This window comes from Bombina bombina, chromosome 10 (assembly GCF_027579735.1).
Source record: "Bombina bombina isolate aBomBom1 chromosome 10, aBomBom1.pri, whole genome shotgun sequence".
Taxonomy (NCBI): Eukaryota; Metazoa; Chordata; class Amphibia; order Anura; family Bombinatoridae; genus Bombina; species Bombina bombina.
The window spans coordinates 196,048,642-196,063,629 of record NC_069508.1 but is presented as its reverse complement, the minus strand read 5'-3'; the positions used below and the strand labels follow the sequence as shown (position 1 = coordinate 196,063,629).

The 14,988-nt window shown below is 36.5% G+C and overlaps 1 protein-coding gene across 1 annotated transcript in view; it reads left to right on the top strand.

The window, feature by feature from the left end:
• Positions 1-14,988, top strand: part of FYB2 (FYN binding protein 2) — a gene marked incomplete in the record, with an annotated part of 262,855 nt that overhangs the window by 118,367 nt on the left and 129,500 nt on the right. Inside the window, 3 exon segments of the mRNA XM_053693621.1 lie at positions 10,601-10,760; positions 11,709-11,832; positions 11,918-11,955. Of these exon segments, the coding sequence (XP_053549596.1) occupies positions 10,601-10,760; positions 11,709-11,832; positions 11,918-11,955 (322 nt within the window).

Here is a 14,988-nt window from a genome sequence, read left to right as displayed (position 1 = left end):
GCACTCATCAGTTTCCAGTGTCTGTATTCTACTGCACTCATCAGTTTCCAGTTTCTGTATTCTACTGCACTCATCAGTTTCCAGTTTCTGTATTCTACTGCACTCATCAGATTCCAGTGTCTGTATTCTACTGCACTCATCAGTTTCCAGTTTCTGTATTCTACTGCACTCATCAGTTTCCAGTGTCTGTATTCTACTGCACTCATCAGTTTCCAGTTTCTGTATTCTACTGCACTCATCAGTTTCCAGTGTCTGTATTCTACTGCACTCATCAGTTTCCAGTGTCTGTATTCTACTGCACTCATCAGTTTCAGTTTCTGTATTCTACTGCACTCATCAGTTTCCAGTGTCTGTATTCTACTGCACTCATCAGTTTCCAGTTTCTGTATTCTACTGCACTCATCAGTTTCCAGTGTCTGTATTCTACTGCACTCATCAGTTTCCAGTTTCTGTATTCTACTGCACTCAACAGTTTCCAGTTTCTGTATTCTACTGCACTCATCAGTTTCCAGTTTCTGTATTCTACTGCACTCATCAGTTTCCAGTTTCTGTATTCTACTGCACTCATCAGTTTCCAGTGTCTTTATTCTACTGCACTCATCAGTTTCCAGTGTCTGTATTCTACTGCACTCATCAGTTTCCAGTTTCTGTATTCTACTGCACTCATCAGTTTCCAGTTTCTGTATTCTACTGCACTCATCAGTTTCCAGTTTCTGTATTCTACTGCACTCATCAGCTTCCAGTTTCTGTATTCTACTGCACTCATCAGTTTCCAGTGTCTGTATTCTACTGCACTCATCAGTTTCCAGTGTCTGTATTCTACTGCACTCATCAGTTTCCAGTTTCTGTATTCTACTGCACTCATCACTTTTCAGTTTCTGTATTCTACTGCACTCATCAGTTTCCAGTGTCTGTATTCTACTGCACTCATCAGTTTCCAGTGTCTGTATTCTACTGCACTCATCAGTTTCCAGTGTCTGTATTCTACTGCACTCATCAGTTTCCAGTTTCTGTATTCTACTGCACTCATCAGTTTCCAGTTTCTGTATTCTACTTCACTCATCAGTTTCCAGTTTCTGTATTCTACTGCACTCATCAGTTTCCAGTTTCTGTAGTCTACTGCACTCATCAGTTCCAGTGTCTGTATTCTACTGAACTCATCAGTTTCCTGTTTCTGTATTCTACTGCACTCATCAGTTTCCAGTTTCTGTATTCTACTGCACTCATCAGTTTCCTGTTTCTGTATTCTACTGCACTCATCAGTTTCCTGTTTCTGTATTCTACTGCACTCATCAGTTTCCTGTTTCTGTTTTCTACTGCACTCATCACTTTCCAGTTTCTGTATTCTACTGCACTCATCAGTTTCCTGTTTCTGTATTCTACTGCACTCATCAGTTTCCAGTGTCTGTATTCTACTGCACTCATCAGTTTCCAGTGTCTGTATTCTACCGCACTCATCAGTTTCCAGTGTCTGTATTCTACTGCACTCATCAGTTTCCAGTGTCTGTATTCTATTGCACTCATCAGTTTCCAGTGTCTATATTCTATTGCACTCATCAGTTTCCAGTGTCTGTATTCTATTGCACTCATCAGTTTCCAGTTTCTGTATTCTACTGCACTCATCAGTTTCCAGTTTCTGTATTCTACTGCACTCATCAGTTTCCAGTTTCTGTATTCTACTGCACTCATCAGTTTCCAGTGTCTGTATTCTACTGCACTCATCAGTTTCCAGTGTCTGTATTCTACTGCACTCATCAGTTTCCAGTTTCTGTATTCTACTGCACTCATCAGTTTCCAGTTTCTGTATTCTACTGCACTCATCAGTTTCCAGTGTCTGTATTCTACTGCACTCATCAGTTTCCAGTGTCTGTATTCTACTGCACTCATCAGTTTCCAGTGTCTGTATTCTACTGCACTCATCAGTTTCCAGTGTCTGTATTCTACTGCACTCATCCGTTTCCAGTGTCTGTATTCTACTGCACTCATCCGTTTCCAGTGTCTGTATTCTACTGCACTCATCAGTTTCCAGTGTCTGTATTCTACTGCACTCATCAGTTTCCAGTTTCTGTATTCTACTGCACTCATCAGTTCCAGTGTCTGTATTCTACTGCACTCATCAGTTTCCAGTTTCTGTATTCTACTGCACTCATCAGTTTCCAGTTTCTGTATTCTACTGCACTCATCAGTTTCCAGTGTCTGTATTCTACTGCACTCATCAGTTTCCAGTTTCTGTATTCTACTGCACTCATTAGTTTCCAGTGTCTGTATTCTACTGCACTCATCCGTTTCCAGTGTCTGTATTCTACTGCACTCATCCGTTTCCAGTGTCTGTATTCTACTGCACTCATCAGTTTCCAGTGTCTGTATTCTACTGGACTCATCAGTTTCCAGTTTCTGTATTCTACTGCAATATTTCACTTTAGGTGCAAACCCAGAATTGTACATTGTGATCTAAACTGAGAAGATACGAGTGAGCCAGAACTCTGTGTGTACAATGTATAATTCTGGGTTTGCACCTAAAGTGAAATATTGCTAGAGCACATATCAGATTTCATTAGAAATGTCTTTGCAAATTACTTATTTATGAAAAAATACTTTAAATAGTTATAATATTTCATAACTATAATTTTTATGTAAGCATTGTGCAGAGCAGAAGGTAATGCAGAATGAGAGTGCAAGAAGCTTAAAGGGATATGAAACCCAAGTTTTTTTTTTTCCCATGATTCAGACAGAGCAGCAATTTTAAGCAACTTTCTAATTTACTCCTATTATCAATTTTTGTTCATTCTCTTGATATCTTTATTTGAAAAGGCAGTAATGTAAGCTTAGGAGCTTTAGCCACCAATCGGCAAGCTCTACCCAGGTGCTGAACCAAAAATGGGCCAGCTCCTAAGCATACATTCCGGCTTTTCAATACAGAGAGCGAGCGTTTTTTATAAAGATACAACTAATAAATAATTGTAAATAGGCTTACAAGTAGGAGTAGGTAACTTAAATCTGTGAGGAAAGTTTCCACCAATGCCCCAGCTGAATCAAGGCTAAATAGTTTTAATTAGAAAAAAATGTTTTTCTCCATTCACACACTAAAGTTTATTAAATCAAAATTTAACCACACATACATTTAGCAGAAGCTAAAGATTTAAAAACACTCCACCTAAGTTGAACTAGGATTTTTAAATTAATCTGAAATCAGTATCACTGGTATCTAGCAGCAAAAATTGTAGTTGTGAGCTAAGCCCTTACAATCCGAGGGCTAGTTTAAATTTTAAATTTTTACAAATTATTGAAGCTGCATTGTACCAGACCAACTAAGGTGAGCAAATTAAAAGAAAAGGGAAAGACAAAGCTTATCCCCAGGACCCCTGACGTACGTTTCACAAAAAACGCTTCCTCAGAGGGGTGTGGAGCTGCTGCAAAATGCTATATTTATGAGTCATTAAGACTCTCCTCCGATGTTGGAGTGGATGTTCCTTAATTGCCAAAGTTACATTTTAATTGGCTCATATGAGTGTCAGTCACAAAAGTGACTGGTAATAGGGTACAATGAGAGGTTGGAATTCTAAACGTCACGCTACGTCCGAAATGGGCGTTTTTGTTTATATTGACATTTATTGGACAGATCTCATTGGAGGATTAATCGACCATATGTTACGCTGATGTATCTGGTTAATTGTCTGACATATCAATGCGAGGTATACTGCAGTTACTTATCAAATTCGACCGCTTACCATAAATAGATAGATCGTATTAGTATATCCCTTATATATAGACATTGTACTTGGGGAATACTGTTTAGTAAAGTTGCTGTCCGAATTATTCATACCTGAATACAGGGGATAGTACATATAAGTGCATAATAATGTGAGTCGGCATGCCGTATCTCCCCTTTGACATTAGTCAACAGCATGCTGCAGTTGTTACTGTTGATGGGTGTAATGGATCTGCTCAATATCATTTATTCAGTCTATACGAGTGCGCTGCTTATACGCTAACATCAGTGTTACGTCTAGAGTGGGCGTGTTTGTTTATATTCGCTTCTGTAGTAACGGTCTTATTGGCTGATCACTTTTAACATATGTTGCACATAGATCCAAAGCGTGGAATAGTCATTGGCAAATCTGATCGTATATTATAATCTATAAGATTTGATTTTGTTTTAATCCGCTGTTTGCTTATGTGAGTGATATGAAGGAATGAGATATATCTACGCGAAAACCATTCACTTAGTCTAATCTAGGTAGACTGCTTATACATTTAATTCCTATGTCAGATTCTAAAAAGAAAAGAAGAGTTACATGAAAGGCAACACTGTTTATTGGGAGATGAACAGATGCCAGGGATGATTTGTGGAGATGTCAGTATTATTTTAGGCACAAATATGATATGATACCTCTTATTGGAACGTGTGTATACGAGATAGCCTTTAGTTCATATTGCTTACCTATTCGGTTATATTTTCAAGGTGCTGAAAATGAATAGTATACTTGATTTTATTAAGAATGAATAGTATACTTGATTTTGTTAAGGTATTATTATTCTCATTATTGCAGATGCTAATTTTATATACAATGTACTAGTCAGATCACTTTATCATTCATAAGTGAATAAAAATATTGTGAACAAAAATAGAAGTGAGAATGAGACATTAAAAATAAGGTGTATAAGGAGTGCTCTTGTGTGCTGAAGAATAATATTGCATATTAAGATTAACCAAAAGAGGGGGGACAAATGTGAGACATACCTAATTTAGTGTATATATATTCACTGGATGGAATCTGCTTATACAAAATGTACAGGCTGACGTGTATACAATGTTTAAATAAAATAAACAAGTCAAGTATAACTCTAAATGAGTTTAGCTTATACAAAGTGTACAGATTAACGTGTGTACAATTTTGTGAATTAAATAAACGGGTCAAAGTATAATAACCTTAACCTTGAAATTAGGGTAGTGTGGTGATTGTTTGATCAATATAAGTGAAATGTGGAGTAAGCCAAAAATTATAATAAGTGATAGGACAAGACAGTTATTGAAAAGTGATACCTTATTTCATTTACAAATATACAAAATAATTATTGAAGTCATTCATGCCATTAGGTTTTACAGAATTTAAACGGTAGATCCATTTGCATTCGAGTTTGAGTAATGTTTTCTCCAGATTGCCTCCTCGTATTCCTAATGAGGCTTTTTGAATGACCATATATTTCAGATTGCTAGTGGAGCACTTGTGATGTATTTGAAAGTGTTTTGCTACTGATGTTAACTTTTTGCCACGAGCTTCATCCTTATTGGCATTTTTTATGTTGTTAGCATGTTCAAGGATACGTACCCTGATCTCCTGGGTTGTCATGCCAACATAGATCATTTTGCATTGGCAAAAGAGAGCATATACAACCGCAATAGTTCTACAGGAGAAATGAGAGGCTAGATTATATAACTGGCCATCTTTGTCTTGAATGGTTTTAGACTTCATTACGTATGGGCATGCGGAGCAAGTCCCACATGGAAACATCCCTGGATCAGTGTCCTTTTTCTTAAAGGCTCTTACATAATGGCTAGAGACGAGTCTATCCCTAAGATTTGTGGGTCTTTTGTACCCAATTGAGATTCTGTCACCGATATTTTCCTTCAGAGAGGGATCATTTTGCAGAATTTTCCAATGTTGGTTGATTATTTTAGTTATTTCTGGCATTTGTGGGTTATATGTAGTGATTAATCTTGGATTAGACTCACTAGTATTTTTGACCTTGGGAATGAGTAAATTTTCTCTGTGGATATTTAGGGCCTTGTATTTGGCTCGTTTGACTGCTTTTTTGCTATAGCCTCGTGCCATAAGTCTGTCCATTAGGTTTTTGCTTTCCGTGAGATATATATCAGTACTGGAGCAGTTACGTCTTAGGCGCAGAAATTCCCCAAAGGGGATAGCCTTAAGGGTACATGGTGGATGAGCACTAGATCTATGTAATAGAGTGTTAGTCGCTGTTTCTTTTCGGTAAATGGTGGTGTTAATGTAACCATCTTCTTTCTTGAATATAGTTATATCCAGAAAGGAAATTTTATGTTGATCGGCTGAATATGTTAATTTGATGTTTTTGTTATTCATATTTATTTTGTTCATGAATTGATCTAATTCCTGAGATGTTCCTTGCCATATGAATAAGACATCATCTATATATCTTATCCATAGCGGGATATGATCAGTATGATGTTGTAATTCAGTCGAAAATACATTAAAGAGCTCCCAATGCCCCAAAAACAGATTGGCATATGTAGGTGCGCAGGCCATACCCATCGCGGTACCCTGCGTCTGTAAGTAGTACCTATCGTTGAAGGTAAAAAAATTGTGTGTCAAGATAAACTGCAGTAGTTGGATTACAAAATTATTGTGATCTTCATTGTCATTTGTATTAGATGACAAAAAATACTTGATGGCTGCTATTCCATCTGTGTGTCTAATATTTGTGTAGAGTGACTCTACATCTGCAGTGACAAGCCACATGTCATCAGAAAGCTGTATATTTTGTAGTATTTGCAATACCTCCATGGTATCACGGACATATGAAGGTAATGTATTTAAGTACTCTCTTAATCTTTGGTCGACATATCTGCTGGCCTTTTCTGTTAAATTTTCGTTCCCAGAGACGATAGGTCTGTCAGGGGGTATTTGGGAGTTCTTGTGCACCTTTGGTAAGAAATATAACGTAGCGACTTTAGGGTGATCTATGGTTAAGTACTTTTTCTCAGTGTTAGTAATGATATTATCTGTCCAGGCTTGTTTGACTAGGTTGTTATATTGTGTCAAATATGAGCTTTGAGGATTAAAGATCAATTGTTTATAGCAGGTAGAATTGGATAGCTGTCTGGAGGCTTCGTCTGTATACATTTTAGATGGCCACAATACCACATTCCCACCCTTGTCAGACGGCTTTATAGTGATGTCTTTCCAAGATTCAATCTCATTCAGAGCTTTGAATTCTGATATTGTCAGATTGTGATTCTTTCGAGTAACAGGCAATTGCTCAATTTGATTGCAGACCATTTTACAGAATACCTGAATTTCAGGCGAATTTGACATAGAGGGAACATATTTGGATTTAGGTTTCAGTGTGGATTTCCATGTACTCGAATCAGGTGGGGTAGCATCATTGGTATAAATCATATTCTCATCACTGAGTTGAATCAAGTTTTTTATAAAGAGTCTAAAAGTTACATTACAAATATATAAAAAAGCCTAACAGGACAGATTTTTAGGATATCGGAGCTAGAGCACAGGTGAAATAATTAGCTGATTAGTAAACACGGTTATTTTAGCTGCTCTCACCCAAGATAATCCTGAAAATCGTGCCTGTTAGGGAGGTCTGAGGACAGGTTTGAAAACCAGTGATTTAGATTAATGCAGCCAGTGCAACATTGTAAACTGCTAGCTCTGTGTCGTGCACGGTGACCGGTAGTGCATAACACAGCTGTAACAAAACAGCAATGTCACTGACCTGTGAATGTACAACTTCTCTATCATCAAGAGCAAAATATTTACACTTCAATTGGTGAAGATGTAGATCTTGTAATCGGCACCAGTAAGAAGTTAAAATAATGAAATGGTGTGGAAGAGAGCTGCAAACATAGGAGGAAAAACAGGTTAAGTAGTAGTCGCATCATTGTAGGTACGTCCAACAGTTTAATGCGCCAGGCTTCTGCTCTTGTTCGCAAAGTAATAAATAGTGGAAGAGTTTTGGAGAAAGTAGTAATTATGGATGAGTGAATTCTGGCCAATTTATATATTTAAATTTCAGGACCAGCTAAAAGGCAAGAACTATAAAACGGATATGAATACATCCTTAAAGGGATATTAAACACTTTGAGATGATAAAATAAAATGATAAATCGTATATATAAAAAAACTCTTCAATATACTTTAATGATTTATTTTTTCCCCTTTTCCTGTAATTCCATTCTGAAACTATGAGCATTTCAGTTCCTGTTAGAAAAGGAGGTGTAGAACACTGTTATATTCCACACAGCCATTGGTTGCACACTCTAGTGACCTATTTATAACTGTCCCTAATTGGCCACAGCAGAGAAGGTAACCTAAGTTACAACATGGCAGCTTCCATTGTTTTATAGACACTAAATGTTGACATAATAAGTGTAAAGTTTTAAACCGCTAATGAAACTTTAAAAATACATCTACATGTTCTTCTCAGACTAATCTTTTCTTTGAATGCATCATTCTATCTAGCATTTATTTAGTGTTTAATGTCCCTTTAATTAAATTATTAACCCCTTCACCCAATACGACATACATATACGCTGTGCGGTACTTTGGCTATCGCACCGCACCACATATATATACGTCGTTGCTTCAGGATGCTCCAGCACTCTCAGCTGTTGAGTTACAGCCAAGATCTGGAGCTCCAGGCATCTGCTGCATATGGAGCCGGAGCACGATCACTGTGTCTCTGCTAGAGCCGGTGGGAGGTGTGGGCGGGAGGCTGGTGGGCAGCCCAGCAGGGGAGGTGGGAGGGGCTCCATGCTACGGAAACTTTAATACTGTATAAAGGGACAGGGAGGGATGGGGCAGCTACGCTACAGAAAAGGGGATCTGGGGGCCACCTAACTAAAGATTGCAGGTGGGGGGAGGTGGGGTTTACTCTACCTACAGAAAAAAAATAAAAAATAAATTAAAAAACTAATGTTTTTGATAATAAAAAAACACATTTTATAGGTACTGGCAGACAGCTGCTAAGATGGTGGCTTTAGTTAGGGCAGGTTTAGATAGCTGTTTTAGGAGGGATCAGGGAGGTTTGAGTGTTAGGGCACGCCACTGCAGAAAAAAAATAAAAAATGTATTAAAAAAAAAGTTGTTTTATTTTTTTTTTATTGGGAGACTGTCTGCCAGTACTTAAAGGGACACTGAACCCCAAAAAAATATTTTGTGATTCAGATAGTGCATGCAATTTTAAGCAACTTTCTAATTTACTCCTATTATCAATTTTTCTTCGTTCTCTTGCTATCTTTATTTGAAAAAGAAGGCATTTAAAGGGACAGTTTACTCAAAATTTTTCTCCCCTTTAATTTGTTCCCAATGATCCACTTTACCTTCTGGAGTGTATTAAATTGTTTACAAGTAGCTCCTTTACCCTTATATTGGCATTTGAAATTGTTGATTTAGCATGTGGTATCCCCACCTATTCTGAAAGTTTGTGGCCGCGCGTACCAGCTATAGATAAGCTTTGTAAACACAGCCAGCAGAAGAAATTACACTCCCACCGTGATAAAGCAGAGATAAGGTAATAAAATGTTGATTTTCCATTGTTCTCTCAAAGTACTGGTGATTGTTTTAAAGACAGATATAAGATAAAGAAGCAGGTATATGTGCACAATGTGATACAGTAATGAGATCTGATTATACCTACAAACTCAACCCATTTTATTAGGTTGTGGCTTCAAAACACAAAATCAGAGCTTTAATATACACAAATAAGCCTTAAAAAGCTACTTTTCATACATTTTTTTACTCTGCAGTTGGTAAAAAAAGCAATTGTAAACACATTAAGGGAAAAACTATTTTTTACAGTATACTGTCCCTTTAAGCTTTTTTTTTTTATTCAGAACTCTGGACAGCACTTTTTTATTGGTGGATGAAATTATCCACCAATCAGTAAGAACAACCCAGGTTGTTCACCAAAAATGGGCCGGCATCTAAACTTACATTCTTGCATTTCAAATAAAGATACCAAGAGAATTAAGAAAATTTGATAATAGGAGTAAATTAGAAAGTTGCTTAAAATTTCATGCTCTATCTGAATCACAAAAGAAATAAATTGGGTCCCTTTAAGATGGGGGTGACCAGTGGGGGGTAGGGGAGGGATAAGGGGGTGGGGAGTGTCAGGTAGGAGGCTAATCTATACACTAAAGCTAACATTAACCTTTTAAGCTACCTAATTAACCCCTTCACTGCCGAGAATAATAGAAGTGTGTTGCAGAGCTGCCATTAGCAGCCTTCTAATTACCAAAAAGCAATGGCAAAGCCATATATGTCTATTTCTGAATGAAGGGCATCCCAGATAAACTTTTACAAACATTTGTTTCATGATTGCACAAGCAGTATGTAAATAATTTCTGTGAGAAACCCAAAAGTTTGTTAAAAAAGTACCACATTTTTTCTATTCAATGGCATTTGATGGTGAAATGGTGGCATGAAATATATCAAAATAGGTCTAGATCAATACCTTGGGTTGACTACATAACAATTATATATAGATTTGATAGGTAAATAAAAAAATAAAAAAAACAAGGCTCTATTTCTGTTTAAATGAGTGATAGCTAAAATGCTAAAAATGCTCTGGTATTTTGGGCAAGTTTTTGTCTGGAAGTCCTGGTAGTAAAAGGGTTAAATGCAACTAAAATTACATCAATTAGTTTTTTTATATAAATATTTAATATAACATAACTTTAGTCTGTGTTTTTGAGCATGGCTTATCTTCATATATGTAATAAAAAAAGTTTAGCCAAATAATACTTTATTTATAAATATTTTCAGATTTCTGTCATTTCTGTAATTGTGCATTAGTTAATAATTTGTTTTGCCCCTGATTTTAGATATCGGGCTCAGAGGGAATACTGTACCAGGCACATGTCCTACAAGACATCAAAGATGGAAAACACATGCTTGCCACAAAAAAGGGCGAGGTGGTGGATATTGTCCGAATTACAGACTGTCCGAAGGGAAAATGGCTGGCAAGAAATGACAAAGGGCAATGTAAGTAATGTTAACCTTCTGGTTGCCAAAAAAGTGAGTAAACTATGATATTCCAATAATCGTGTCAAATAAATGCATTCAAAAAAGTGAATGAGCAAAAGTTAGGGCAACTTTGTTGAAATAATAAATATTGACTGCATTAGTTCTAAACAAATGTCAAGATATTTGTTTTTGCAAATGTTTTTTTTTTCTTAATTAAACGTAGCATTCAAATATTTCTATGTCAAGAGTCAAATGTTTATTCTCATAGACTTCAATCTAAGCCTGTGAATTAATATTGAATGTTTTTCAATACTATGTTGGGTCTAAAGAAATATTTGCATTTAGATGAAACTTCCACGATTTCTTGATTTCCTAGGAACATCCTCAATGTTTATTAATAGAAATGCCGAACATTCTTAACTCATTTAAAGAAATATAAAGATTACTGCAGTTTAAACATGGTCTCAGCACACTGTCCCTTTAAGTTGGACAAGCTTGGCTGGTATAAGGGCACATTAAAGGGACACTAAACCCAATTTTTTTTTCTTTAATGATTCAGATAGAGCAGCAATTTTAAGCAATGTTCTAGTTTACTCCTATTATCAATTCTTTCTTTGTTCTTTTGGTATCTTTATTTGAAAAGCAAGAATGTAAGCTTAGAAGCGGCCCAATTTTGGTTCAACACCTGGGTAGAGCTTGCTGATTGGTGGCTAAATATAGCCACCAATAATCAAGTTCTACCTGGGTGCTTTTAAAATAAAGATGCCAAGAGAACAAAGAACATTTGACAAAAGGAGTAAATTAGAAAGTTGCTTAAAATTGTTGCTCTATCTGAATCTAGAAAGAAAAAAATGGGTTTAGTGTCCCTTTAACAACTGCCATTTGCACGTTAGAATTTTAGCTTTATTTCCCAGATCACATTGAGATATATATATATATATATACGATAATGCAATTTTGTTTCAGATGGCTTTGTCCCTGTTCACTCAGTAGAGATGGATAAAAGCATTTTTATCTACACTAACCATATAATGGATGAATCCCTACAGCCTATTGATATCTATGATGACGTTGAGCATAAAAATATAGGGTGAGTACTGCAACATCTAAATTAGCAGCCTGTTGAAATTATTTAGGATTTTTATCTTTTTTTTTTTTTCTCTCTCTCTCTTTAGTGTATTTTCCATGGACAATTCTTTAACATCTGATAACTGTAAGTAGATTATATTAGGTTTCTTTTAGCTCTCTAGTATCAAAACATGAAGTGACTCATGTATTATTTCTCTGATATGTCTTCCCTGGTCTGTCAATTTCCTCTGGTTTTGTAACCAAAGCAAAATGAATTTAACTGCATACCTGGCAACATTATCTGGGCAGTATATAAGACCAGGAGGTTGGCAACAGGGTCTTGGTGGTTTTAGGCAGGGCCAAGAGACACAGGATGGTCTAAGGTAGTTTTTCAGAATTAAGAAAAATTTATTTAATCCTATAGAATACATGTTAATGTCAACTTGACAGTAGATTAAACTTAAAGTTAAAGTAACAGCAGATGCTACAGCTCCAAAAAGTTTACTGTATATGTCTAAATTTAGTTTGTTTTTTGTTTTTTTAAATCTTAAATGAATGTACTTAGTGATAATACAGAACTTCTGAAAGCAAATGCTAGTTGCTGCACAAATTTCTTGTAGGTGTGTTTCTTCCAAACCCACAAACATGTACATGTAGGAAAGAATGATAAGGTAGTGCTAAATATGTTTCCAAAATGTGTGTGTATATAACAGTGGGACTTGCTTATGTGGGATGTTCAAATTCAAGTCCATTCCAGTCTGTTTGCAACACATGTCAAATTGTGATATGTAGGTTATAATGGTTTATTCAATCGAGCAGAAAATACATATTTTGAAGGATTTATTTACTTCATTAGACATGTTAAACACCTGATTGCCTATTTTGAGTGACATATCTTGTGTGTTAATAATTAAAAACACATAATATAACACTTTAATATATATTTCAAATCTAGCATTTAATCTATTAAGAGTGGAGGGCAAAATTGCACTTTCGCGAGCGCAATATTTGCGCTCCACTCATAATATCAGCTCACGCAATTGTGGCCTAGTATTTGAAGTGGCCTGCAATGCAATTGTGAGCTTGGGTTTGCATTGCATGTAAGCTTCAATTAGCTCCAATGGGAGCCTTGTTCTCATGCCGTGAGACACAGCATGAGAACCTAGTGCAGCAAAGGAGGTAAGTTGCACAGCGATGGGCAGCAAAAGTTCTATATGTATCATAATATTCATTATGACATTTCTGAAGGTCTGTAAAACTCATGACAAAATGCCAATATAGATTCTAACTGCAAAAAGTCATAAAATACTTAGGGCAAGATTACAAGTAGCACGTTATGACTTTTCTGCATGCAATGGTATTACAAGTTTTGAAAAAAGGCAATTTTGTGTGCGCATTTAACTTTACGCAACAATCCTTTCGGCACTCGAAGAGCTGTAGTCAACAGCTTTGCGCAACAAAAAAGTATCACAAAACACTTCAAAAATACATCACAAAGTACAGTTACACTCATATTAACACTCAGTGAAAATACAAACAATTGCTAACCCTGAGCTGTTATGTCCAGTGCCTTTAAACCACAATCGTCAACTTCCTTCATTTAACCCGGGGGTGCCACACTACAGCTCACGCTTCATAAAACCGTTAAAATGTTTAAGCGTTTGGATTACTCACTACTTGCAGTTCCGTTGGTGCTCGGTCCTAGGGGGCTGCCCTTTTCATCCGTTCCGTGTCGGGTGGGCCATCCCTGTACTGCTCCCCTCCTCAAGCCTCCAGATGCACTCGAGTTTCCTGTGAGCGTGTGTAATTCCTGTGTGAGCTGTCTGCGTCTGTGTACACACATCTCCCCTTTCATTGGTCGGTTTGTAGTAATCGGCTCCACATACATTGTATCAGAACTCCTTTACTGGCTCCAAAAGTGAAATGCTTACAAAAGATTTGTAAGGAGAACTCCGGTATCTTTCTATATTTAAAGTCCTTTATTCCATCAATATTAAAAAACATTTACAGCATGCCAAAGATTTCATCTCTGGGTCGACTTGTCACAAATGCTGACATGTTTCAGCTACTTCTGCCGTAATCATAGCTTAATCTGTGACAACCAGACCTCTGTTTAAAAAGCTTAAAGCTTCACCCTATTGGTTAAACGAATCTGACATTCAGCCTATCACCAATCTTTACCAATTTAAAGAATTAAGCCTGAAACCTTTACAAATTTCTGTGTAATAAGTCTACATAATATTATCTGGAGTTATAGTCACAATGTTTGTAGAAATTAATATGCTCTTTTTTCACTTCACATATTTCCACATACAGTATCCTTATAGTTACGTATTTATATGCATATGCATTCTTAACTTATCCCTATTGATAGTGCCTTATTTTCTAAAATATATATAGTGATTGCGGCTAATATGGCCTCTTATATCTACTCCATTATTTTCTTTCTTTTTTCTAATTTGTTGTTTTTTGAACTAGAGACATAAAGTGTTAAGTGTATTGTGGGTTCCTTTAAGTGTATTCTGAGCTATTATAGTGCTCCATAGCTATAGCATTACGCTGAGGTAGAGTTTATTAAGCCTTGGGCTGAAAGGGCTGGCTAATTCTACAGACAATTCACCTTGTCTAATTCCAGTAATTTATCAAATCATATTCACTATTCTAGACAGTTGGTTTCCTAGTTTTTAACCTTAAAATCCAATAGATTTCCTCTCTGGCTAATATTCGGTCCCTGTCCCCTCCTCTTTTTGGTCTGGGGATATTTTCAACTATGGTCCACTTCAAACTGGACTTTTTTCATGTTGATACTTAAAATGCATGACCAAAGGTGTGGTCAGTATACCTAATTTGATATTTCCCACATGCTCACGTATTCGTGATCTTACTTCCCTTGAGGTCATACCTACATACTGAAGGTTACAGTGGGAGCATGTTAGTAAGTAGATGACATAAGTTTGTCTACAGTTAAAACATCTATTGTGTAAGCATTTTTCCTTCATTACCTCACTTAGAAATCCATTGCCCTGTTTTACATATGCACAGGTTATACAGTCGATGTTGTGAGACTTGAAAACCCCTTTTGTTGTTAGGCATGAATTTCGATGGTCTTGGTCATCATTCTTAAACTAGTGGGAGCTACTTTATTACCTATGGTTATGCCTCTTGTGAAGGCAAACTT